Genomic DNA, 26151 nt, shown 5'->3' on the forward strand with positions numbered 1-26151 from the left:
ACTCCTCCGTTCTCCCTTGTGGGTTGCGTAACTGCTTCCTGCCTGCCACCAACAGCCGTGTCTCGCCCCCGATCGGCCGAGGAACGGCGGATCCTGGGTCCCTGCGCACAGCCTGGCTGAGACCTGTGGTGGGGGAGCCTCTGTCCTATCTGCGGCTACCGCCGAGGGTAAAGACCGGGCTGGTAATAACACCAGGGAAGCTTTAGGACAAGCCAAACGTTTAAGAGTCGCGCACAGCTCTTTCTTAGAGAAAGTGGGCGGCCCTGAAAAGGGCCTTTGGTTTTGTAGTAGAAAGCGAGCTGGGGTTCGGACTCAGCCCCCGAAGCCGTAGAGCGTGCGGCCCTGGCGCTTGAGCGCGTACACCACGTCCATGGCCGTGACCGTCTTGCGCTTGGCGTGCTCCGTGTAGGTGACGGCGTCCCGGATCACGTTCTCCAGGAAGACCTTGAGCACCCCGCGGGTCTCCTCGTAGATGAGCCCGGAGATGCGCTTGACGCCGCCGCGCCGCGCCAGGCGCCGGATGGCGGGCTTGGTGATGCCCTGGATGTTGTCGCGCAGCACCTTGCGGTGGCGCTTGGCGCCGCCCTTGCCGAGCCCCTTCCCGCCTTTGCCGCGACCAGACATGGTTGCAGTGACAATGATTGTTCGGGGTTGTCACGACCCTTTAAATATAATTTTTGCGGACCTGATTGAAAACAGCACGCTATTCCGGAGGTTGACGAATTAGGTCACCAAGGGGGCGGAGCTAAAGGAAAATATTAGCATCTTAATGTTTTGATTGGCCAGTGAAACCTCCCAAGGCTGGAAAGGAGGCTTAGGTTTTATTGAGCCGAAAAGCTTTTGTTCTTGTCTTGTATTATTTCTTTTCCGAGCTCAGTTGTAAATGAAATGTATTCTTCAGCTCTAAAAGGCTAAAGAAGTCCGTTCAATATTTCTTTTTATTTCCACTTAGTCGCTAATAAATTAGATAATTGTTCCTTGGGGAATGTAGAAATGATGTGTAAAGAAGGACGGATTCATAAGTCAAGGACTCCCTCCCTCTCAGGCCTTTTAATGTTCCTATTTAAATGGCAGTATTTTGACAGCTTTCTCTGTGAGGGACAAAGTATAAACCTTGCCAGGAAGAAGTTTGGGACCTAAAGGTCCTGTGTTTGAAATGACGAAAAGATAGGCAAACGATTGCAAATTAAAATCTTTTCTTCACCATTGCCTTTCAAATATCAGGTGACTCCATTTTATGAAGTCTGTGAGAGTTGGAACATGAAGCGAAGCTTGAATAAACAGTTGCCCCTGGACCCTGTTTTGGGCCTGCTCCTCCATCTGATCAGCCTGCAGTTCCTAATCAGCTCCCCGTCCCTCTATTAATGCCTTTCAACCTTCTACAGTTTCAGAGAAAAGGACATACGTTTTGTGGAGTTGAGGGTTAATTGTAGAATAGAGCTAATATTTGATTAAGGCCGTTACAAAGCCTTCTGGTCCCTCCCCTGGGAGGCCTTTGATGAGATGATTAGTGTTTTAAACAGGACTAGTCCCCCCTCCAAAACAAACAAAGAAAAAAGGCAGAATAGAGCAGAATTGGGTCTGTATGTGTTTTGAAGAGAGGAATTTCTCAAATCAAAATGTCCTCTTTAGTTTCCTGTCTCAACTTTTGAAAATTTCCAGTTAAAAGGCACTAGAATTAAAAGAAAAGAAAAAAAAGGAACACCCTCTCCCTATTATGGTTAATAAATAATAGCCTATTGGGGAATTTAGAATGACACTATGGCTTAAGAGAGAGAGCACATATTATGACCTCGGACTTTGGTGAAAACGGAGGGCAGAGCAGAAGAGGGAGAGAAATGATGCAGGAGACGGCAAGAAAGCTCGGGACAGCCTGTGAGTTGCTTCACGTTTGAGATAACTCCGCAGTTGCCTTCGTCCACTCCGGACCAAGCGGCTGTCGGTTCCTGATTTTCAATGCTCCCTCCGCACCACAAACTCACACCTTGTAAAGGAGAGACTTAGCTAGGGAGAAATGACAAGGGTACGGGGGAGAAGTGCGAGGTCCGAGGTAAAACCGATGCCTCTACATGCTTTTCAAGTCATAAAAATAAAAAATAGAATGTATACCACATGGTTACTTTCTCCCATTCCCTTTGAAGTCCCCTTTTCTAAATTTACCTCAATGACATTGACTTAAAAATCATGAATATCAGAACAGAAATGGATAAAGTAAAAGGTATACACATGCAAATTTGTGTTAAAAAAAAATGGGCAAAGTACAGCTATTATTTGGTCCTGTGGCTTGGGAGAGGGTGGCTCCCTCTAGAAGAGGTATGGATGGCTTCTCGTTCTCCATCCTTTCCACCTTTCTCTCATCTTCAGAGTGAACCTGGCTGGACAGCACCCATTCATTCAACATGCGGGCAAGGCCCTTTGGATAAAAACCCTGTGAACAACTTTTGGCTAAGTGGACTCATGAAACATTCAAACAATAAAGCTATAACGCTAATCAAACATCTTACAAAGATATGAAATGCCCAGGACCATCCTCCACAGAATATCAGAGTTGAGGAATTATATATACTCTAATAGTAACTAGTATAATGTATATAATTCTAGTTATTAGAATGTGGTTAAGAAAAAATGGTAGCTTGTAAGAAGCTTCAGCATTCTAAAGGTTTTTTGTTTTTAAATGTGTGTGTGTGTGTGTGAAGTATATGCATCCAGTGGACACTGCACTTCACTATATTTTTACTGTATAACAAATAAGAACTTTTCCTGCACGTTCCTCAAAGATCACGAGGTTTGCTTTCCTCCTGTTCCGTTTCCAGCTCGGGTAGCTCGGCAGGACTGTGATCCCAGTGATGCGAGTAACTGCTGAGTAGTTCCTTCGGACTTCCTCAGACTGCCAGGTGCTTTTCTCCACCAGGGATCCCCAGCGCCCCACTCCTTGCTTGTTCATCCCTCTCCACTCGGGAAAACCCCCACTCCAGCGACTCAGCTGCACAACCACGGACATGCTTGACCGTGGCCACCAGGTGGCGCCCTTCTCTGCACTATCGGGCTTTGCAGGTGATTTTGCCAGAGGCGAAATAAGACACAGACATGAAAATATAGGTCTTTGATTTTTCAAATACAGTTAGTTGACTTTAAGTCTTGGCCTGGGCACTGAGAGCTGCTGGGGACGGCAGACTGCTGGGGGCGACAGAGCAATACAGGGTCACGTGCCAGGGTCCTTCTACCGGACTTTGAAAGCAAACATGGCTGACTCTTTTCTGCTGTCTTCCCTTCAGTGGGTCCACTCAGAACAAAGACCATGAGACAAGGGACAAGGGACAACGGTCTCGTGGCCATGCCCGTCTGCCAACTCTCCCCACACCTAAGCGACTGCATGCGGGGGGTGGGGGGACCTGGTGGGGGACACGGCTCAGACTGATGACACTGGAGAGTCTGGAGCCAGCCAGCTGTGGGGCACTCCAAAGGTCACGGTTTCCATTTAAAAACGAGGGTGACGATGCCGCCGTCGAAGCGGTCTGTGGGAGTCACGTGAGACGGCGCGTGCGCGTGGGCGCGCGGAGCCCAGGGTGGTGTCCGGGGGGCGCCGTGTCATCGTCCTTCTGAGCATCTTGACAAGCACGGGGGTCCGCAGGGGCCGGGCCGGCGGGCGGGCGGTGCGAGCGTGGCCTCGCCGCCCTGAGCGAGCCACCTCCGCGGCGTGACAGCAAGGGCCCCGTCCCCCGCACTCGCCCGCCGCGCCCGGGAAACGGGCATGACACACAGACGCCCACGGCTTCTCTTCCGGGGAAGGCGCCTCCCGGCCGCCCGCGGTGCGCAGGCCACAGCCGCCCAGGTCGCTCAGGCGCCGCCGGGCTTGGCGACGGCGGGATTAGTGTGTGACACAGAGAGGGGACTGGCAGGGAACCGGGGCCTGGAACCGCCTGGGGGTGGGGCGGGGAACCGCGGCAGGCGGGAGAAGGTTCATTCGGGCCTTGGTCACACGCTAACGAGAATGACGAGGCCCCAGACGGAAGGAGGTGAGGCGACGTGCCATGGGGTCCGGGGGACGGCAGAACGAGGACGGGCTCCGGACGCAGCGGGGCGCGCGGGGCCAGTCCCGGGGTCGCCGCTGGGGTGCTGGCACGCAGGGACAGGGACTCAGTGGGAGGAAGCGGAGGAAGGGGCGCCCGGCCTTGTCTGTCGCCAAACAGGATGGCGGTTGCCCCAGGGGGCGCCCTCCGCGGGCCGCGGCTGCGTCCCCCGCACCCGCCTGCAGGCGGCGCCTCATTCGCGGTCGGCCAAGACGTAGTCGCCCGCGGCGGCTCCTGCAAGGGCGAGAGGTGTCACGGCCTGGGCACCGTCCTGCCGGTCGCCTCACCCGCCCACGGCGACGAGCCGCCGCGGCCGCCAGGCTCCCAGCACCACTACCTCTCCCCGCGAGGGGCCTGGTGCCTTCGTGAGTGGCCTCCCTGCCTCCGCCGCGCCTCCTCAAACCGCATGCCACAGCGGGGACCGCACGCGTCCTGCCGATGTCCCCGCACTGGCTTCCAGGGCCCACAGGGACACCCCGGTGGCCCCCAGCCTCTACCCGAGCGGGCTTCCGGCTGCCCCCCTCCCCCCACAGCTCACACGTCCGTCCAGAGGTCAGGCCTGGCGGCGGACAGGTAGGCCAGGTCGAGGATGAGGTGCGATAATAGCTGGGCACCTCCCGAGCCGCACTGGCCCACGTGCCCGCCGAGCCGTCTCTGTAGACCTCCCACGGCCACCGCCTCGCGCGAGGGGGTCCCACCGCTTCAGGACCAGAAGCGCCTGTTGGTCCCCAGCTAACGCGGCCACCCGCGGGCTCACAGCGCGTCTGCCTCCGCTGACTCTCCCGACTGGAGGTTCGGCGCCCCCGGACTACGCGGACCCCACCTCCCCACAAGGCCTTAAACAGCACCTTGCAGAACGGCAGGTGCTCAAATGACCTTTGTGAAGTGGGAGCTTTCACTCTGAGCAAACACCCCGCGCCCAGCCAGGGGCCAGCGCCCCGAAGAGGGGAGAAAGCTTCTGGGGGTGCCAGTCCCTTGCCCTCCCTCGGCCCTCCTGCTGCGTCCAGGGGCCCCTGCGGAAGCTCCCCCCCCCCTCCCCCGCCTACTCACGGGAAGCCTGCCTCTTCCTCAGGATCCTGAACGAGATGGCAGCAACGATGATGACACAAACGGCGACCCCACTGGCAACTCCGACGACCAGCGTGCCGGGCAGCGAGGGCTCTACAGCAGCGAAGTGTCAGCTCCCGGCCCCGCCTCTACCCCTCCCCCGGCCAGCCGCCCGCTCGCTCCCATGCGTACCCCACGCGGCGGCGAGGGGCTGGTCCAGGGCCGGGTGCTCCACGAGGCAGGTGTACTTCCGCTCATCCCCAGGGGACGTGGCCACGGCCACCCAGGCCTGGTAGGTCCCATCCCCACTGGGCAGCACATCCTCGGGCCCCACGTCCTTGGCAGCCACCGGCTGCCTGTCCTTCAGCCACCTCATGCTGATGTTCTGGGGGTAGAAGCTCCGAGCTCGACACCGCAGAGTGGTCACTGCAGGGGCCACGTGGCGCGTTACCGTCACCAGAGGAGGCGCTGGGTGGGGAGAAAGAAGCGTCTGGGGGGGAGGACCCTCCCACCCTTGCCATAAACCCCGGAACTGTCACCTCCCTCCCTCTGCGTGTAGGTAGTGGCCAGCCTGCTCAGACGCATGGAACTGCAGACACATTTGTGCCTTGAAACCTGTCCCAAGATTCTGCTCTGAGGTGGAGCCACATGAAGAGGAGTCACAGCCATGTCAGTCTGTCCTCCTGTCCCATATGTCACCACGGGGCCCTGTCGCCCACATCTTCTCTCCTGTAATATATTAAGTTGAATCATATAAAATTGCCCTTTATGCAGAAGGAAAACGACCGAATGCTGTCGGCAGCGTCGCCGGGCCCCAGCCGGTAAGTACTTCTGTGCGAAGTGGCTGAGCGAGATGGCCAGCCTGCAGGGACCCTGGCCAGGTTCTGTGAAAGGAACCTCTGACCTCCGGAGGCTGCCGCTACCCAGTGTCAGTGTGGCAATCGACATCTCTGCTTCTAAGAGGCGTAAGTGCACGTGCGGGTCGTGGTTACGTCGAGGGACCACAGACACTTCTCTCTGGCCACAGCATGGAGAAAGAGTTACAGCCGTGTGTGGCTGTGTCACACATCCCACTGCTAGGCTGCAGACCTCAGACCTCAGTCCGTTCCGGAAACCCCAGGGGCGTCTGTGCCCGCGCCCATCCCCCTGTCCCCAGAGCGTAGGGCGGAGGTGCCCGGCATACCTCGCTGGTCCAGACTGCCCGTCCCCAGTGCCAGCAGCTGCTGCAGCTGCTCCGGGCAGTCCCGCTGCAGGTAGGCCCTGTTCTGCTTGGCGCGGATCTTGCTCACTTCCCACTCCAGCTTGGTGGCCCGGGCCCTGGGTTCCGCTGCTCTCCAGTCCAGCATCTCAGGGCGGAATTCGAGATGGTCCTCCCCATCGTAGCCATACTCCCAGAAACCCCTGGTGCTGTTGTCCTCTCGTACCTCGCAGCCCAGGGTCACCTGCAGGATGTGGGACTCCGGCACTGTGCCCAGCTTCATGGCTGAAACCAGAGGAGCAGACCCTGTCCGCACCATCGCAGGGTAGGGGTGTGGGGGGATCTTGGGAAGGCGCCTCCCTCCTCCCGCCCCCCGGTGATTCCCTCAAGGAGTGCCCTGCGGGGAGGCCCCCCACGCACCCCTGCTGTGGTTGCAGTTGTCCATGATGGTCCAGAAGTCAACAGTGAACATGTGGTCCCAGCCCTTCAGGCCCTGGCTCAGCTGGAGCCACAGCTGGCTGGAACCTTCGCCCCCGACCCAGGTGGCACGGGGCTTGGCCCGGCGACTCTCGTGATCATAGGACACAAACAGCTGGTCGTCCACGTAGCCCAGGGCCTCGAACAGCGGCAGCCCGAGGTCAGGCTCCGAGGCACCCATGAAGAGGTAGCGCAGAGAGTGTGTCCCTGGGGAGGGAACAGGCCTCCGTGGGCCTAACGGGACTGGAGCTGAGGGCCGCCTGCCCCCAGGGGACGTGCTGTCTGCCCCCTCGCATGCCCTCCCTCCAATGCCTGTGGCTGCCACCCCTCGCTGCCCCGGTACGTGCTCAGGTGGGGCAGGCTCCCTTGGAGCCAACGGGCTCTAGAGAACCCCAAGTGTCTCAAGCTACGGCGGCGCCGAGCGCGAGAGCTGGCGCTCGGAGCAGGTGCGGTCCAAGGCCCGCAGAGGGTGCCGCTGAGTGTCACAGTCTCCGCCTCCCAGCCCCTTCCTGTGTGTCTATGGTGGCTGTTACATGCTGGCCCTGCTGACGAGAGCCCCCATGAGCCAAACAGGACCCGACCTCCAGGCCAGGACGGTTCCCGGCACTGTCCCTCCGTCACAAAGCAGGGGACGTCGGCGATGGACTCCAGGGCCTGGGACAGTGCTGGGCGCGGAGGGCGTGCTCAGCGCAGGCCTGCGGGATGAGCGGATGGCGATGAGTCCGACATGCCCGTCACCGGCCCTGAGCTCTAGCCTCTGCTACCCAAATGCCTACCGTGACCCCACCAGCAGACGGCTGATGGGAGCCCAAAACTTAGCAAGTCTCGGACGGCTCTTTCTGCCTTCATCATGTCAGAAACGGCATCGCCTGTCGCCCCGTCACCAGGCCCCAAACAAACTATTAATCGACAGGGCCGCCTTTGTCTCTCTCTCTCACGCACACGCGGGTCGTTGAGCAGCGCCCTCCGAAGTGTGTCCAGAAAACCCCTGGCCCTCGCCGCTCTCCGCTCCCTTCGTCCTGCTCTCCGCAGAGCAAGGCCAGCGGAAGCCGTGACGGCGCCCACGCCTCGCCAGCCGGAGCGCCCGCGGCCGCCCGCCAGGCCTGGGAGCCCTGTGTGCGGCTGCCCCCACCTGGCCCGGCTCTTTTTCCAACACTGTGACTCGTATCAGGTGGGGGGACATTCAGCCACATCCGGCGGGCATTTTTGGTTGTCGCACCTGAGGACGTGCTGCTGGCATCTAGTGAGTGAAGGACAGGGACACCGCATGCCACCCTGCGGGGCACGTGACAGTCCCCGTGACGACGGGTCGCTAGTGCTGAGGCCGCAGGCCCGGCTTCGCCTGCCAGGCGCGCTCGGCTCATCCTGGCCAGTCGGCATCACCCTCACGCCCTCTGGGCCCTGCTCGGAGGCCAGTCGGCCAGCTCCGGGCCGCAGGGCACCACCTGACGCCTGCAGTCACCCTCCCGCCCCGCCCCACGGGAAAGCTATGTGTCAGGACTCCGCCGGTGTCCTCCCCTGGATCTGACACCACAGCTCGGCCGGCGCCCCTTCCCCACGGTGAACGAAGGACCCTGGCCCACCACCTCGAACCCCATCGCAGTGTGACATTCAACTGAAACCCTGAGGTGGGGACACGGGCTCCTGGGTGACCCCGAGCACAACCGCCAGGGAGCAGCCCAGGCCTCGCCCCTGACACCCGCGCACGTGGCCAGCCGCACTCGGGCTGCCCCGAGGCTGTGAGCAGTGTGGACAGGCCGAGCCTTCGCCAGGGTCAGAAACAGGGCGGCGGTCACTGCGTGGAAGAAAGCCAGGCGGCAGGGACCCTTGGAGCTGGCACCCCGAGGCCTGTGAAGGCGACAAATGAATGACTCCTCCCCCCGAAAGCCAGGCCGCCAACTGGGGCGCACGCCGGGAGGCGACCCACAGCCCACCACCCTCCGTTTGGGGTTCTTTAGCCGAGACCCATCATCACACAGCGCGGCTAACGCATCGCGCCCCCGGCTGAAGGCCAGCACGTGACTTTCAGTTTAAAAATAACAGGTATAATATTTTTCCAGGGAGAACGGTCGCCCACAGACCATGAGGCCCGGGACAGCCCCCTGTCAGGGGTCCCCACCTCAGGGACTCCCCGTCAGTCTCACCTCCCTACACACCCACTCCCGCACCCCCGAACTCGCCCCGGTGCAAGGGGCTCTTGAGGGGACGCCGCGCGCAGTGCAGCCTCCCTGGCAGCGGCCCCTGTGCTAAGGCCGAGGGGCGCTCCGGCCGCGGGGGCCCTGGGGGAGGACTTCCGGGGGGCGGGGCGGGGGACGGGGAACGCGACAAAACCACAAACGCCGGTAGAGGCGAGAAGCCCGAGACCCAAGTTGAGGGACCCGCAAGCCGAGCTCGGCCTCCAGGAGGAGCGGGGAGACTGACGTCCCGACGCGTCGGGGCGAGGGGTGGCTCCGGGCGCGGCCCCCGCACCGCACGGCGCGGGCCCCCCCCCCTCCGGGCCCCCGCGCCGCCCCCGCGTCCCGCACTCACGCGCCGGGCCCTGCGCGGCCGCGGCCCGCGCCGCCAGCGCCGCCAGCAGCCGGAGCAGCAGCAGCAGCGCGCGCCCGGCCCGCGCGCCCATCCCGGCGGCCCCGGCGGCGGGCGGGGACACGGGCTGGTCCGAGAGGTCACCCTGCAACCACCGCCGAATGAGAATTCCTGGCCAGCGCGGTCCCCGTTTGGCCGCCGCCCCGCGGCCGCGTGCGGAAGCCCGGTCCCCGGGCGCCGCCGACCCGGGAGGGCGCGTGGGGGTTTCCCCCTCTACGGCCTTACGTTCTGAGTGATTTTCAAATCCAATTATACGTTTTCAAAATGTTTATCGTAAGTTCAGTTTGCCAATGTGATGCGATTTGGAATTTCGGTTCCATTGTCTGGTTACGCCTTAAATGGGCAGAGCGTGTGAAACGGGAGGTATCGCAACGGTCCGGCTGCTCGCTGGAACTTAGTGTTACCGCGCTCGAGGGGTTCGCCGCTTGGGGTGCTCTGTTCCGGAGCCAGACCCGGTCGTGCTCAGGCAGTTTTACTGTGACAAGCAAAGTAGTCGAGGGGTTAACATGCAAACTGTGTCCCAGAGGGACGCTTAGCCACCGCCCACGCGCGCGCGCGCGCGCGCACACACACACACACGCACACGCACACCGTTTGGTTAATTCTGTGTTTCCTCTTGTCAGTCCCTAAACTCATCCGCTTCGTTTCCGGTCAGGCTCATCCAGTTACAGCTGAGTCTGCAAGATACCGCGCTGCGTTTCGACATTTAGCGAACACAGCCGTAGGAACCGCCCACGCCTAGAGACCTTTGTCTTAACACAGTAAGATTAGCGAATTAGATCCTACCGACACGTGTTTTCACGATTTGCAGAATTTAATAGAGTTTCACAGACTCGACGGCACTTCGGAATCACCTGGAGAAACACATCGCTTCTGCAGGCCCCTCGGACGCTGGGTCAGTGGCGTGGGCGCGGCCCGGGCGTCGGGACTGAAAAGCCTTCGCCCAACTCGCCGTCTGGGAACCACCGCAGACGTTCCAAACCATAGTAAGGAACTTAACACGCGAATTTCCTGAAACCTTCGACTACTTAATAAATCCAATAAGCAATATCTTTTTAAGCACATATGCAAATTTTGGCCATCTGAGAAAAAATAAATAAAACCCGGAAATCGGGCCCTCCTAACTGCAGGGGGCATGAAAAGCTGCCGGGAATGGTGCATATGGGGTCCTTTGTACTGTTTTCTTGGTAACAGCTTTCTTGTTGAGATAATTCACATTTCATACGATCTGCCCATTTAAAGGGGGAGATTCCATGGGCTTTCGTGTGTTCACAACGTCCGTGTGCGACCGTTATCGCAATCGGTTTGGGAACATTTTCCGTTCTCCGCAAACAAACCCTCTACCTTCCAGGCGGCGAAGCCGAATCCCCGGATGCCCCTCCGCCCAGGCCGCGGCGACCTCGACCCCACCTGCTGGCTGCCCCTCTCCAGCCGCTCTGAGCCTTTCTCACGCAGGTGACCCTCTCATTCGCGGGTCTTTTCAATTGACCGGCGCAGTTCAGACGCGCGTTTTGGGGAGGGGAGGTTGTGCGGAGCAGTATTATCATTTCACTTATATATTTTAAGAGAGAGAGAGGAGACCTTGCGTAGGAACCAATTCCGGCGGCCTGGAGAATGACCGGCCTGCGGGGGAGGTGCTCGAGGCGTGAGGGGAGGCGGGGGGCGACGAGCGCAGGGGTCCGGACAGACTCAGGCGCTTGGTCCTCCCGAAGGGCCAGTTCGCGTCACCAGAGGAGAAGCAGCTGGAGCCAAGTCATCCTCACGTCAACTGAACTTCCCCCCAAGGAAGCGCAGCGGGGAGCGCCGCAGCAGGTGAGAGCCTGGAGAGCTGCGCTGAGCCCTTGCAGGTGCCTCCCAACTAACCGTGAGTCTCCGCCGCATCCGGGGACGCGGGAGGCCGCGGGAACGCTGGGAGCTGAATCTCAAAGCAAGGACACTGCAATTGCCTTCGCAGGCCAGGAGCCTCGGCCTCGCTCTGGACCTGGTACCAACGCGAGGCCGACTGGGACCCGCCGCAGTAGGAAGGTGGGAGAGGGGCCCTCACCTGCTTTCAGAAGCCCGGTGGAGCCCCGCAGCGCCAGCCAGCCCCAGCACCACCTTCTCGCCTGCAATGTGGCCTGGCGGGCAGAGCAAGCTGGTGGTCAGCTCCCGTCCCTCCCTGCCCCAGGCTTCTGAGTGCCATTCCCGGGACAGCAGCAGCGCTCAGCCTCACAGCTGCAGCTCACACACCTCAGCAACACCCACCTCCACAACCGCAGACAAATACATCACTTCTCCATTCTCCAAAGAGCCTTGCGCAGACTTTGGCCTGTCGTCCCTGTACGCAGAGCCGTCCAGTGTCTGTGAGAAGGGGCCGGGCGGCGTTCTACAAGCAAAAGACACGTGTGGCTATGTGAGTACTCGTCGGAAATTCGGCGGTTGTAATTAGCGATCAATTTTTGTTTCCCGTTTCACAGTTGTGAAAACTGGTGGGAGCCTTTTCTGCTGGACTTCCATACAACCCGCATGGTAGTGCAGTCACGTCTGGGGTTCTGAGTGTGCACGCGTGTGTGCATGCGTGGGGTACAGTCGACGTACTGAGTTGATCCTCAGCTCACCGCAAAGTCACAAACCGCTCACATCGTCTCATCCTTATTAGTGCACAGTGTCTAATAGATTTATTGCTGCCGTCATGGCCGTCGTACCGACAGACCATAACCAGGAACCTCATGATTTTGTTCTGTCAGGCAGGGCCTACGGGCAGGGCTACTCTGCGCGGTAGCTTCTCCATTCTAGTATAAAAATAAAAAGAAGTAATTTATCATCTTTAAAGGTGCCCTTGTAGGACTCCGTGTCTCTGTCCGGACTCAGTCCAGCCATCTCCTCCTGTCCACATCCACTCTGACCTTTGTCTCAGCCACTGTTACCTTTTCCTAGGTCCCCATCCTCCAAACCCAGCTGCAAGGGCAGAGCCCGCCCTCCTTACTTCCTCATTCCCTGAGCCCAGCACGGTGGGGGCCATCCCTGCTGAACCAAGTCCTCCATCTTGATTTTTCTAGGCCACTGAGACGGGAAGAACTGTTTGCTCCTTCCGTGTTCTTGCTGGCCTGCGGGCCTACTGTGGTCTCAGGGCTTCCAGTGGCTTCGAGGTCATCATATGTCAGATGGAGATAATCATTTTTGCTCACCAAAAGTGTATGACTAGAGATTAATGATTACATAAAGGTCAGGAAAAATTGGAACAGAGCTTGGGGGGGGTGGCGGGCGGGGAAGCGTTGGTTGGTTTGGAGCGCCATCTAGTGACCATCAGACCAAAGAGTACCACATATTGTAAACAGCTTTAATCCTTAGGGAGGGTGTGTGCTAGGCCCCCCTCCCCCCCACCCCATATGTCCTCGCTGGGGTGAAAAAGCCTTCTCCCTAAACTCACTAGACAGATTAGCAGGCAGTTAATAGGGTGTATTTTCATCTTATGCACCTTACAGATAAAAACGTCTTATCTTCGATTTCCGTTCATAGTTAATGTGTATGTGTGGGCGTGTGTGTGCGCAGGCGCACATGTAGAGTTCATGAATTGTCATCAGTCTGCAGAGATGCCCTAGGACAAATCTGTTCTCAGCCTCCATTCCGTTGTGGGGAAGCGGTAGTGACCGCAGCGTTGTCACAGACGGTGGCGAGCAGGAAATGAAACTGCATATGGCTCCTGGGCACAGGAAGTGTGCAGGTAACTGTCGCCTTGTTAACGTTACTGACACTCAAGCCAACGGTGTCAGAACTGTGCCACGATGCAGTTACTAGACTGTGTATACAATTTTAAAAACAGTGTATATGTAGTAAACGTATAATCTCGTACGTACATTATGCTATATAAATATTAACTCATTTTTCATGACAACCCGTGAAATAGGAAACATTCTTGACACTTTGTAGATCAGAAAAATGAGGCACAGAGAATGAATGAATTCGCCCAAGTTTACCTAGCTGGCAGCCTCAAACCCGGGCCTTCCAGCTTCTGAGCCAGCCCTTTTGATAATCACCTTACGGTGCCTCTATTTTTCTTGTACTTTTTTATAAAACTAAGAGGCATGTATAAGCGGTGTCACCATCAACCGTGCGAGCACCAGAAATCTGTGCATCAGCTGAAGTGTGCCTGTAGATCCTTAGGTCCCAAACAGAAGTTCTGTCTGACTTAAGCAGCTTTAGGTGAGTTCGGCAGCAAAGCACACAGGGCGTGGATGTACCTTGGTCACTCCTGTGTAGCAGCAACACCCAGTTCTCGTGACAGCCACGCCTGCCTAACGCTGAAGGTACGCACGGCCCTGGGATGCAGGAGGCAGCGACTGGATGACTATGTGACTGTCACCATGATCTTTCCCGCTGAGTGGGGGCCAGGGAGTGAGCTCCGAGTGGACCGATGCGGGGTAGCCTCTGGGTGACAGCGCCGGTCCCAGGTTCTGCGCTCACCTACCACTCCGCACACACGCGCACGCACGCACATGCACGCGCACATGCGCGCACACAACTCCCTGATAGTCCAACTTCCTCTCTTCCTGTTGGACTTCCTTGGGACAGTGCCGAGGTACTGTGACCTTTCAGAGACAGTGGGGGAAGCGCACATAACCAGAAGGAGTGACCCAGCTTGCTGGACTTGACCTACTCTTGCCCGCCCTCCGAACTAAGGAGAGCACCACCTTCCTCAGGGTCACCCCAAAGCTGGAGGGTCCCATGGAGCAGGAGTCCAATGAGAATAAACCTCAAACAGGAGACCACTGTGTGCCAGCCCTGTCCCAAGCACTGTGCGTGTGACCTCATTTAATCCTCCCATTTGCAGAGGAGGAAATGAACCTGGAGACGGCTGAGACCCTGAACGGGCCTTTTGCAGCTTGTAGTGTCAGTAAATCTTATGCCAAAGCCGGAGGCTCTACTGGGGTGCCTGTCGGGTCTGAAGCTGCTTTAAAGCTGATAGTCAAAATGCATTGCAGCCTCTGCTTTAGAAAAGTTTCCCAAGAGCCCTCAGGACGAGCGGAGGCTCAAAGTTCAGCGAGATAAAAAAACAGGCCTAATGTGAGGACTGTACACAGCAAGCTCAGGCGTGGGCCAAGGCGCGGTTCCCGGATGAAGACAGGGCAGAGCAGGGTCTGAGGACAGAAAGACTGCTGGAAAGTGAACGGTCCATTAAGCAGTAACTTTTTTTTTTTTTAGGGTTTTCTTTTCTACCAGAGAGAATCCTCTTGCATCTCTACCAAAGAAACCTTTATTAACCTATTGGTCTTCGACCAGTGAACACCTAATTACACATACTCTGGGCCTAGTCAGAAGTAAGCGTGAAGGGAAAGGCACCTCCCCCACAGCCGCGCTGTCCTGTGGGACGCCGATTAGCCACTGGTGGCCGTTGAGCACCTGTCATGTAGCCTGAACGGAAATGTTCTAGGTCTGGAGAGTACACGCCAGGCCGCAAAGACTTACCATCTTGATAAGAAATATGAACAATCTCATTTATTAAAATATTGATTACATGTTACAGTGATAATAGTTTGGATATACATCAAGTTAAATAAAATATATTAAAATTAATTTTACACATTTCTGTTTACTTTTTTCATCGTGATATTAGAAAACTTAAAATTGTATATGTGACTTGCTTTCTGTTCCATTGCCCATAGTTGCCTTGGGCATCGGCGACCCACAGGGCACTGAAGTGACTTTCTAACACAGCCTGAAAGGATGTGAAGAGAGACTTTCGCCTTGCTTTGAAGTCTGGGGTAAGTTCTCAGTAAGAGCCACAGGGATCCGGAGAAGGGCTGCTTGTTTCTCTGTCTTTGGTCTCTGCCATGTGGTCAGGAGGGTGGGATCAAGACTGGGGGGAGGGGGACCTGGTGTCCGATGACCTGGGTCTGGACTTCAGATTTGATTGATTCAGCTTGAGTGATCACAGTCGAGAACTGAATCGCAGTCATCACATTTACGCACCGCTGATGTATAAACCAGGGGACCAGGTAGGTCCGGCAGCCCAGCGATCAAGACTCCAGCGGCCGTTTCCTGGGTTATGCACTTAGCTGGGTTAGATGAGGGGAGGGGGCCTGTTGCACACAGAACCAGAGCAGAGTGTCATGTTCTCATTTCATTTTTACCGAAATACTTTTGTGTGATAAAGGCGCTTTGGTTGTTTGTCCAAATAATTTAATAATTTGTTGTCATTCCGTTACCCAAAGTCACACTGATGGGAGGCAGGCAGGTCTAGGTGGTTTTCAGGGGCTGCTTATTCATCCATCACTAATCTTATTAGGCTGTTAATCCCCAGGGGACACGATCAGTAAGCAGTAGATGCAGTTTCCAAATGTTGAAGAAACCTTATTCCATGAAACCGTAGGGTTATCCTGAGTGTAAAAGATGATGCCTCGTTTTTCATTCCCCGCTGGACTTTAAATCTGTATCACCCCTTTGTAAGCAAGCACAACGGGGGTCAAAAGGAATGCTCTTGTTAAAAGATGAAGTTTTTAGTTTTACTTGGAAAAGTAAAGGAGGCCAGGGGATCATTTTCAAAGCTCTGTCTCCGGGAAGGGAGGCTTAGCCATCCTGATGCGGTTTGGTTGATTACATGTCAGTTTCTTCTTGACAGTTGGTTAGACTTATCTGGTTGCGGTTCAGGATCAAGGTCATCCCAGCCTCTGCAAATACTGTGCTGCATTTTAACATTTAGCAACACACGTAGACGTGTGTTTGAACAGAAATTTCTGGTGAGTCCTTTTTGCTTCCTTCGCCCCTAAATATAAAATACACTTAATATTAAATAGATGAGCAGAATGTTCACTCGGCATTTTCTTTCAAGAAAAATTACAATTGCTGGGAACTAAAGGAAAACATGATGATGAAGCCAGCTTGACAGCAGAGAACACGCGGCCAGCTTTAGACGGGCCGAGAGGAGGGCGCCCATCAGGGGCACACGGCGAAATAGTAGATGTTCTAGTGCGTTCCCTCAGTCTGTGTTAAGTCTTGCCACCCATTTTTTTTTTCTGTTTCAAATCTTTAGTTCATAATAAACACTTTGAGTCAAAGTGTATCTTAAAGTCGGTTATTTCATTTCCGCGTATATCTGAGTTCCCAGTGAGAGGGTGTTTGTCTGTATCGGCACCTGTGTTACATGTTGTTACTGGAAGGGACCTAGAATTTTCATGGGCTGAAATGTATCTCTTTATTGCAGCATAGAAAAATAAACAAGCGCTTGTTTTCCTTGAAAACAGATCATCTCCATGTCCTCGGCTGCCAAGTCTATTGGGGTTCATTGCAGGCTTGAGGGGAGGGGTCTCCCTGCTTCCCTAATCCCTGTTCTTGAGGGCGGGACCCCTGCTTTGCACTACGCAGAGGGGAACCTGAGAGCTTTTTAAAAACAGCCCACTTTCTCCCTTTGGAAAGTGAGAAGCGTGCCCCACCCCCATCATGAAAACAGGGATTTGGTAGAGTGTCAGTGTCTCCAATTTAAAGGTTTAAGTCTAACGAGTCCCCATCCAGGACCCCCCACCCCCGACCCCCCACCCCGCCTGGGGGTTACAAACCCCCCTCCCGCCCCTCCTGCCTGCTTTGGGCTGGGCCGGGAACCCAGTCCACCGCCGCAGGTCCTGTGGGTCTGTGTGCAGAATTCAGACAGGACCTGTGTTACTTCCCTTGCAAAGAAACAGAATTATCGTGAAAATTTAAGTGGAAACCATTTCATTTTCGTCTCCAAAATAAGCCAAGCACGTGCCCAACCACCCCTGAGAAAAAGAACTTTCGGGGGCAAAGGAGCGAACAGGTAATTTAGAAGAAAAACAGAAAGTGGCCTCCGGCTGCCGTGGGCTTCGGCCGGAGTTGGGGGATTTGGGGACGCCTGGATGCGCCGTCTTTGCACTTGCGGGGAAAACGAACACGGAGCGCGAAGCCCAAGGCCTCTCGGGTTCTCCCCCGACCGCGGCCGGCGATTCGGTGCGGCGCATTTTAATATTTTCGCCCCTTTCTGCGGTGGAACAAACACAACTCGGGCGCGCGGCAGCGGCTCCGCGCCTGCCCGCCGAGCGCGGCCGGCGCACCAATCAGCGCGCGCCTGCGCTCTATATATACGAAGGCGGCGCGCGCGGCGGCACCGGCGCTTCGCCACTCGTCCCGAGTCTCAGCTCGCCAGCATGTCGGAAACCGCTCCTGCCGCGCCCGCCGCCGCGCCCCCTGCGGAGAAGGCCCCGGTGAAGAAGAAGGCGGCCAAGAAGGGCGCGGGGGTTCGCCGCAAGGCGTCCGGGCCCCCGGTGTCCGAGCTCATCACCAAGGCCGTGGCCGCCTCCAAGGAGCGCAGCGGCGTGTCGCTGGCCGCGCTCAAGAAGGCGCTGGCGGCCGCCGGCTACGACGTGGAGAAGAACAACAGCCGCATCAAGCTGGGCCTCAAGAGCCTGGTGAGCAAGGGCACCCTGGTGCAGACCAAGGGCACCGGCGCCTCGGGCTCCTTCAAGCTCAACAAGAAGGCGGCCCCCGGCGAGGCCAAGCCCAAGGCCAAGAAGGCGGGCGCGGCCAAGCCCAAGAAGGCGGCCGGCGCGGCCAAGAAGCCCAAGAAGGCGGCGGGCTCGGCCACCCCCAAGAAGAGCGCCAAGAAGACCCCGAAGAAGGCGAAGAAGCCGGCGGCGGCCGCCGTGGCCAAGAAGGTGGCCAAGAGTCCGAAGAAGGCGAAGGCGGCTAAGCCCAAGAAGGTCGCCAAGAGCACAGCCAAGGCTGTGAAGCCCAAGGCGGCCAAGCCCAAGGTCGCCAAGCCTAAGAAGGCCGCCCCCAAAAAGAAGTAGGTGGTTGCACGTCTGCTTCGAAAACCCCCCAAAAGGCTCTTTTCAGAGCCACCACTGACCTCGGTGACAGAGCTGCGCACTCCCCCGGCCCCCCGCCCCCCCCTTGTCCCCCGTCACTTTTCTGAAGCAGGGCCTCGTTGGGGGGCGGGGGGCGGGGGGGCTGCTGGCACCTCCCAGAACAGGAGTGGGCGTTGGAGAGTGGCTGCTGCGGGCGACAGTCGGGACGCCCTGCGCCGGCGGGGGAAGGGGGGAGGGGGTCGCGGCCACCTCCGGGCCAGCTATGCGGAAGCGCCGGCGGCCCCGCCCCACGCCTGGGGACAACAGCCACCACTAGTGGAGCCCGCCGGTGTCTCGGGCTGCAGCGATGCCGATGTCGCTATTAGGCAGAAAAACTGTTCAAAAGTCCCGCCCGCCGCGGGTTGGCGCCCCGCTCCGCCCGGCTTCCATCCCAGATCTAACTGGGCCGCGGCCGGCTCCCCGTCACGTATGTTTTGTTTGGTTGGGTCGTTTGCTTTCTTCGCTCGATACAGACGTGCACGGTATGTCGGACCCTTTACGTGCTTCCGGAGGAGCGGCCGCCTTCGCACACGTTCCTCTCTCAACTCCCGTTTGCCGGCGACAAAGGAGCTCACTCGGAGAATGGCTGCCACCCAGGGCTCGGCCGCCCCGGCCCCTTCCTGGCCCGGGTAGCTGGACACGCCGCGCCGGACCCGAGCACCTCGCAAACAGCTTCCCGTCGCCATGTCGCCCGGGCGGGGCGGGCCCCGGTCCTTCCAGCCAGACGTGTAAACATCGAAGGCGCTCCGAATGCTTTGCGTGCGGTCTAAATGTCTGTCCCTGATGGAGAGAAAGTACATATATCGGTAAATTCTTGGCTCTGTGTGTATGGCTGTGCTGGGTGTCGCCAATAAAGGAGTTTAGTTGTCACTGACAGTCATCTGTGGATTCTTTCATGCCCACCGCGTTTCTCCTGGGCAGAAGTACGGCGTCCTGTTTGTATTCAGCTGGACACAGGTTTTTTTCGAGACAAGTGTAGGGACGGGCTTCTGGGGACCCCGCTGCCCATCCTCACCGAGCGCCCCAACAAGAGAGCGCTGTGGGGTCCCACCCGTGGGGGCGGCAGTGGCCCCTGGGCCCATCATCCGCCCCCAGGCCTGGGTTGAGCGGGCTCGAGTCTCATTTTCTTTATAATCACGCGTAGAAAAACCTCCCTTTCCTTGAGTATGATACACATGGAGGACAGTGCTCCCATGTTTACTCTCAGTAATCTCGTGTTGTTAATTCTGCATTTAAAATTAGCGTATTGTAGTGTAAGTTTACAGGTATGGTATGTGGAGAATTTTTCGATAGATGGATATTTTTCCCCCAAGATCGTTTATTAACGCCTCCATTCTGCTCCCCCTCGCCACTCACCCTCCCTTGAGATGCCACCTTTATTTACAAGCTAAATTCCAGGGACAGGTGGCCTAAGTTTTGGTTTTCAGTTTTGTTCTTTGATCGTCCTGGCCATTCCCCAGCTGAAGTGGCGCCGTTGTAAGTACCGTTCACAGCGCCGTCTCCAATGCTGAAGAGGACACACGAGCCGCGGCAGGTAGTCGAATAACAGTAGAGTGTCAAACACTCTGACATGCCATGACATGCCTTACCAGCTGACGGACCGATTGCCTCTCACGATCTTTTTCAGAACTGCCTGGTTCTATTTTCAGCTAATTCTCTGTCATCATTTTTTTTTCCTCAGAATTTTCTGGTTATTCATTCTCTCTCTCTCTCTCTCTCTTTCTCTCTCTCTCTCTCTCTCTCTCTCTCTGTTTGATTATTTTGTTTTCCGCGTGTACTTTACCATGCACACCCACCCAACACACAGTCACCCCTTCATTACACATAAAAATCTCCTCAACACCCTATTGGCAGTTTAATTGAGATAGTGTTATTTTAATAAATTCATCTAGGGAGATAAGTTTTCATATTTAAGAACATTTCATGTTTTTTCATCCGTTCAAATATTTTGCGTTTTTCTCCAACTACATCTTCATCTCTGGTGCCGTTGGGGGTGGCGGGCGGGTCTGCGGCCTCCCCGAGGGCTGGCTCCCATGCAGGGCGCAGGGAAGAGGCCCCTGTCTGTGCACAAGCGAATCAACCCCCAGAACAGTGCTGCCCGCAGCCAGGCGAATACGGAGCGGAGACACGGGTGGGTCCGATTTTAATAATACAATTTATTTACCCAGTACCCCTGAAATGTTATCATTAGATGTAAAATTACTAATGAGAGATCCCGTTCTTTTTCGTTCCTCGTGCGATGTTGTTGGCACCTCTCTCAGTTCCTGCGAGGCTGTCGCTAGTATTCCACTAGCATTATGTGGCTCATGGTGACGTGGGCGACTTTCTAGAATGCCCTCTGGCCTCGAATGTCATGTTCCCTGCCCTCATCCTCGTTTTAAGGCTTGGATGCCAGTGCGTCTTGATAGGCACTGTCTTCCGAGGACTAGAATTTGGGGAGGAAGGGTGTCTCACTTGAAATGATGGTCGATTGGTCTAGATTACATTGGGTCAATTTGAAGGAATTGAAATATTTCTGTCGAAAACTAGAATTGAGTTACAGAAACAGGGCGCATAATGTTGGGTGCTGGGGCCTCCTTCGTGGACACCAAGAGACCTGGTAGATAAAAAACAAAGTAGTGCTGACATGAGAAACGTCCAAACCAGGAGAGAATTGTTATGAGTTTGAGCCAAACCGACGACATTGCCGGGCAAGACCTCAAATGCTCTGGAGAGTGACAATAGTGCAGTTATTACTATAATTTTTTTATGCATCTGAAATTAAGGAGGGGACATTAGGAAGACGACACGAAGGTGGGGATTGGGGATCCGGCCAGCGGAGACCCTGTGCTCTCTCTCCTGAGGGTGGTCGGCTTCCGCAGGAGGGGCCTGCCCGAAAGGGGGCGTTTCTAAGGCGTGTGAGCTTGGGAATCGGAGGACCAGGGGCGGGGTGCGCTCGAGGCACTGATGAGCCTTTTACTGAAATGCTGGGGGCGCGGGCCAGACTGCCCTCCGCGGCCTGCAGCTGTGAGAACGGATCACATCGCCCCGTGGGGTGACTTTCCATAGTACCTCATTTTCATCCACGGTTGGTTTATTTTCCCATTTTAAATGTATATTCACTGCGCAGTGTTGTAAATCGGTATCCCAGTTTTTGAGGGTTGCCAGTAGTATAAACTTTAGGCCTCAGAAAGCTTGGCCTACCCCATCAGTTATATTATCCTTTTATATCTGGAAAATTAAAAAATAAATACATTGTGCTTGCTTCAGCAGCATATATACTAAAATTGGAACACTAAAATTGATGTTTTTGTGTTTATTAAAAGGGGGCCTGGATCAAAGAGAGAGAGCAGCTAGCTTTACAGTTGCTAGCGTTTGTGGAGGAGAAGGGGTGTGTAGGAACCGCGGCTCCCTGCCTGGGCAGGCCACGGTGCCAGGCACACCCCAAGCCTGCAGCTTTCCAGCAAAGGCTCCCCTTCGCGCCTGTAACCGAGCAGAGCGGCCCACCCAGCGCGGCAGATGGCCCAGGATGCCCGCACTGGGGTGCGGTGACAGGAAGTGGTGTTTACTGTACAGTGCTCCATGGCAGAGCTCAGGCCGCTTGCGGAGGTTAAATCTGCACCCGTGTGCGCTCACGCTCACGCGCAGACACACACACATACACACCAGTTCACAAACAAGAGGTTTTAGAGAGCAAAAGTCACAAGTTTTCCTGAGTAAGGGATTCGGGGTCATGGGTCTTGCTGCTTGGTCAAGAGTGAGGTGAGGGCAGTGATTCATAATTTCAGGTCTGAGGTCAGCTTCAGAGTCGCTCGTCCAGGTTCAGGATGACGTGGCCTGCGGGTCATTCTGCATGAGGGCTCAGGAGCTGAAATACAGCTCAGGCCATGATGTCCGCTCAGTTTAGCAGAAACTCATACCTGTGACCCTAGTCAAGGCCCAGCCACTTTTTCCGGCTGCCTCGGGGGCAAATGACCAGTGAGGGAAGGGCCGAGGCTCGAGAGGCATACTGGGAAGAACAGAGGGAGGGCTGGGGCGACGAGCGAAGTCAAAATCCCGCATCAGACCAGAACCCTCGGTTTCAGCTGGGCGCGCACTTCTGGGCCGGAAAACATCTTGGCACACGCTCCTAGGTTGTCTCGACCTGCAGATGCAGTGGCTGTGTACTTTGTGACCTCACTCGCAGCACACCGTTACTATGTCTGCTGTCCTGGTGCTTGATTTTTCCCGGCGTCTAACTGACGCCGCCCAGGCCAGTTCATATAATGGCTAACCGGGCGCTGCGTGACTTCTCGTGGCTGGTAGTCCCGACTAGCATTCGAACCTACCTTTTATTAACTGAAAATATTTCCTGAGGGGTCTTAACTCCTGGGCTTCACCTTATGCGAGCCTTAGCCCTTGTCCCGCACCTAGGTCAACACGCCCTCGAAATGCCCGCTTGCAGACCCCTCCAGAGATGTAAGACCCCTTCTCGAGGAGCACGCGGTCTTAACTCCCATCTTCCCGCCTTTAGGTCATCTTCCTAATGTCCACTCTGGAACTTCAAACGTGTAAAAGCAACTGCAAAAGTCATTCTTGGGAGCTTTTGAGATCTTGCTCCTCAGTTTTGGCTCAAACTCTTATAAAGATTCTCTACAGGTTTAGTCATTTGTTATGTTAACATGGTCAGCATCTTAAATCCCATCGATTTCAAGATGCATAGGCAAAGGAACTTTGGAAAGTGATAGGCAAGCCCTATTTTTCCTGTGACATAAATTTGTTGAGTGGACCTCCAGCGAGGAGGTCAGTTTGTCACCCATGTCCTGGAGACCAGTACCAAATTCTGGAGTCAGACGTGAATGTCCTGTGGACTGCTGGGGACCTTATGCTGCTGTAAGACTTAGCTACATCACATGGGATTCAAAGCAGGGAGGACAGAGCAGCCAGGGGTCTGTACAAACGAATGCTCATAAATAAATGCTGTTAATTCAATTGCTCAGGACAAAATGGAATCAATGTTTGAGGGTTAAAAACAAAAGGTTACAATGATCTTAGAGAAAATTCCTTGGATAATTCAGATCCAATGAAAAGTTAACTTTGGCCTCTGTTCCCAGCACAGAAGACACGATTAGTGTCTGAATGCCAGAAGGGGCTGGACTGCATTCTAGAAGTCACTAAACAAAACATGTCAATGTGCATGCTAAACAGCACATTAACAAAATGCTTAAAACAGACCTATCGACCTTCTTGTGTTTTTCGAGATAAGTGATTTATTTAGTCTCGGCGAATGAGGCCAACAGCCAAGTTACAACCCTTTTAAGTGAAACTGTGGGTGGCTCTGAAAAGAGCCTTTGGAGATGAGCGGGCGGCCGAGACTCAGGCCCGCTCGCCGCGGATGCGGCGCGCCAGCTGGATGTCCTTGGGCATGATGGTGACGCGCTTGGCGTGGATGGCGCACAGGTTGGTGTCCTCGAACAGCCCCACCAGGTACGCCTCGCACGCCTCCTGCAGCGCCATGACGGCCGAGCTCTGGAAGCGCAGGTCGGTCTTGAAGTCCTGCGCGATCTCGCGCACCAGGCGCTGGAAGGGCAGCTTGCGGATCAGCAGCTCCGTGGACTTCTGGTAGCGGCGGATCTCGCGCAGCGCCACCGTGCCGGGCCGGTAGCGGTGCGGCTTCTTGACGCCGCCCGTGGCCGGCGCGCTCTTGCGGGCCGCCTTGGTGGCCAGCTGCTTGCGCGGGGCCTTCCCGCCCGTGGACTTGCGCGCCGTCTGCTTGGTCCGAGCCATCGCGACCTCCCGAGAGCGCCGGGCCGATGGGGCCGGGAGGCCGCCCCTCCGGCCGTATATATAGCGCCAGCCCCGCTCCCATTGGCCCCGGCGTCTGTCCCCCACGGCTCGCGGGGCGCTTCCCGGCCACGTGATCCCCGGGCCTGCAGCCGGAAATCGGCTTCTTCCTCCCACCCGCCCCGCCAGCCGCTGCTGGTTCAACCCGCTCTCGCCCCTACCGGCTTCGGGCCGTTTCTCGGCACCGTTCTTCGCCTTTTCTCGGCAGAATTGAACATCAGTTATTACCAGGTCTACCTTAATCACAGCGACATATCTTCATTGCTGAATAAAAGTTTTAACTTGTGGCACCCGCAACTGGTTTTCTTTTGATCGTTTTTGAAAAGGCGCGCGCAAGACGTGATTGGCCAAGTGATTTTTTTTTTTTTTTAGCTTCGTTCAAGTTTGGGAAGGCTAATTTCAAGCCAATTGCTTCAAATTTCTAAGCTTAGATTTTTTAAAAAATCTGTTTTTGTAGATTTTCTAAAGGCACCAAGACTTTTCACTCACTACAGCGTCCTCATGGCAAAGCCCTCTACTGGGTGGGTTTCACTGGGTTTCTGTGAAATGGGGTTAAAAATCCTGACTTGTAAATGGTACAAGATTATGGTGCATTTTTTAAAGTCCTACTGAAGGCTGTTTTCTTGGCCTGAAGGACACGACCGTGGACAAGCAGTGATGTGTTTCTGCTACCAGGGATGAGGGCCCCGCAGGGTAGGAGGCAGGCGGACTGCAGGCAGCGAGGCCATTAAGATGTAAAACAAATCCTCTCAACACCGCACAGCCTGGAGGGTGGTTTCATCGCTTTGTGGGGCACTAACTCGATTTACATGTAAATGTTTACCTTTCACCAAGCATTGTTCTCCACTTCATCTTTTCCTCATATTAACCCTGAGGCCAGCTCCACTGATTGCCCTAATTACCTGGGAAACAAAGTATCTCTGTAACCGCTTCACTTGGCGGATGGTAACTGTTTGTTGTAACTTTCAAATGGAGGGTCGGTTTCGCGTTAAGGAGTGTGGAAGTGCTGACACCTAGCGGCCAACTTGGGTAAAGACAGTTTCCAACCAGAGGCTTAAATGAGGACACGCAGCCCTTTCAGTGAAAACGTGGGTGGCTCTGAAAAGAGCCTTTGGTTTGGGCTCGGCTTGTCCGAGCTGCTGCAAACACAAGCAGGCGTCTACTTGCCCTTGGCCTTGTGGTGGCTCTCGGTCTTCTTGGGCAGCAGCACGGCCTGGATGTTGGGCAGCACGCCGCCCTGCGCGATCGTCACCTTGCCCAGCAGCTTGTTGAGCTCCTCGTCGTTGCGGATGGCCAGCTGCAGGTGGCGCGGGATGATGCGCGTCTTCTTGTTGTCGCGCGCCGCGTTGCCCGCCAGCTCCAGGATCTCGGCCGTCAGGTACTCCAGCACGGCCGCCAGGTACACGGGCGCGCCGGCGCCCACGCGCTCGGCGTAGTTGCCCTTGCGGAGCAGGCGGTGCACGCGGCCCACGGGGAACTGCAGCCCGGCCCGCGACGAACGCGTCTTGGCCTTGGCGCGAGCCTTGCCGCCCTGCTTACCGCGTCCGGACATGACTTCTTGAAAAGAAAACAAGCTCTTTCGGAGAGGAAATGAGCAGAATGGAACTAAAGTGGCGAGCAAGGGAAGTATTTATACTAAATAGAGGTAGGCTGTATGCAGTTTTCCTATTGGTTACTTGACTTGGGTCATATAACCAATGGGAAAATAAGAACGTGCATCCTCTTTTGCACATATGGCAAAGCTTTCTACTTCTTTTTCTTCTTCTTCTTCTATTTAATCCAGGCTGAAGAAACTTTAATGCTAATAATCGAATCAATTTGATTTCCTCTAAATGCTATTCTTAAACGCAAGCAGGAGCCCTAGTGATTGTCCTCATGGTCTTGACTTTTGGCTAGTGGTCTTCCAAGATTGTGACTTCTGATTTTGGAAAGAAATAAATGTAGAGCAATTTCTAAATAGATAATATTTAAGAGGTAGATTTCATTTTAGATCTCAACCGAAAAGAGGGGAAAATGAAAATTAATTCTTCGTGGAGCCCCATTTTTAAAAACGATGTGCACAGTGAAACCTGGATGGAAGAAGGGGAGCTGCGAGCCGTCCTGCCACTTCCATCCTGTGCCCTGGACGGGGCCTCTA

General features: G+C 55.8%; 4 protein-coding genes and 1 long non-coding RNA gene across 10 annotated transcripts; 2 read left to right on the forward strand and 3 right to left on the reverse strand.

Annotated features, from left to right (window-relative positions):
- Positions 1–254: 254 nt before the first annotated feature.
- LOC107503924 (histone H3.1) lies at positions 255–23993 on the reverse strand. The gene is made up of 2 exons (XM_016132768.2): positions 23626–23993; positions 255–637 (listed from the first exon to the last, which is right to left on the reverse strand). Exons 1-2 carry the CDS (start codon positions 23955–23957, stop codon positions 313–315), a joined length of 657 nt encoding a protein of 218 aa, XP_015988254.2. The 5' UTR covers positions 23958–23993; the 3' UTR covers positions 255–312.
- Positions 2081–12509, reverse strand: HFE (homeostatic iron regulator). Of its 6 annotated transcripts, none has more exons than XM_036235205.1 (7): positions 12344–12509; positions 11623–11743; positions 6736–6999; positions 6301–6621; positions 5310–5585; positions 5121–5231; positions 2081–4304 (listed from the first exon to the last, which is right to left on the reverse strand). In XM_036235205.1, exons 1-7 carry the CDS (start codon positions 12377–12379, stop codon positions 4264–4266), a joined length of 1170 nt encoding a protein of 389 aa, XP_036091098.1. In that variant the 5' UTR covers positions 12380–12509; the 3' UTR covers positions 2081–4263. The 6 variants fall into 6 exon arrangements, with proteins under 6 accessions (XP_036091098.1, XP_036091099.1, XP_036091102.1 ...); XM_036235206.1 differs by having other exon boundaries at positions 6301–6600; positions 12344–12500; XM_036235209.1 differs by lacking the exons at positions 11623–11743; positions 12344–12509 and adding exons at positions 7374–7487; positions 9322–9343.
- LOC107504594 lies at positions 10028–16349 on the forward strand. The gene is made up of 6 exons (XR_004955292.1): positions 10028–10364; positions 10730–11770; positions 14560–14675; positions 15021–15119; positions 15977–16094; positions 16187–16349. It is a non-coding gene; the product is annotated as an uncharacterized LOC107504594 (long non-coding RNA).
- LOC107503405 (histone H1.2) lies at positions 17461–19088 on the forward strand. The gene has a single exon (XM_016131714.2). It carries the CDS (start codon positions 17514–17516, stop codon positions 18153–18155), a length of 642 nt encoding a protein of 213 aa, XP_015987200.2. The 5' UTR covers positions 17461–17513; the 3' UTR covers positions 18156–19088.
- Positions 23994–25103: 1110 nt separating the features above from the next.
- LOC107504372 (histone H2A type 1) lies at positions 25104–25616 on the reverse strand. The gene has a single exon (XM_016133536.2). It carries the CDS (start codon positions 25564–25566, stop codon positions 25174–25176), a length of 393 nt encoding a protein of 130 aa, XP_015989022.1. The 5' UTR covers positions 25567–25616; the 3' UTR covers positions 25104–25173.
- Between the last annotated feature and the right edge of the window lie 535 nt (positions 25617–26151).

This window comes from Rousettus aegyptiacus, unplaced genomic scaffold (assembly GCF_014176215.1).
Source record: "Rousettus aegyptiacus isolate mRouAeg1 unplaced genomic scaffold, mRouAeg1.p scaffold_m13_p_17, whole genome shotgun sequence".
NCBI lineage: Eukaryota > Metazoa > Chordata > Mammalia > Chiroptera > Pteropodidae > Rousettus > Rousettus aegyptiacus.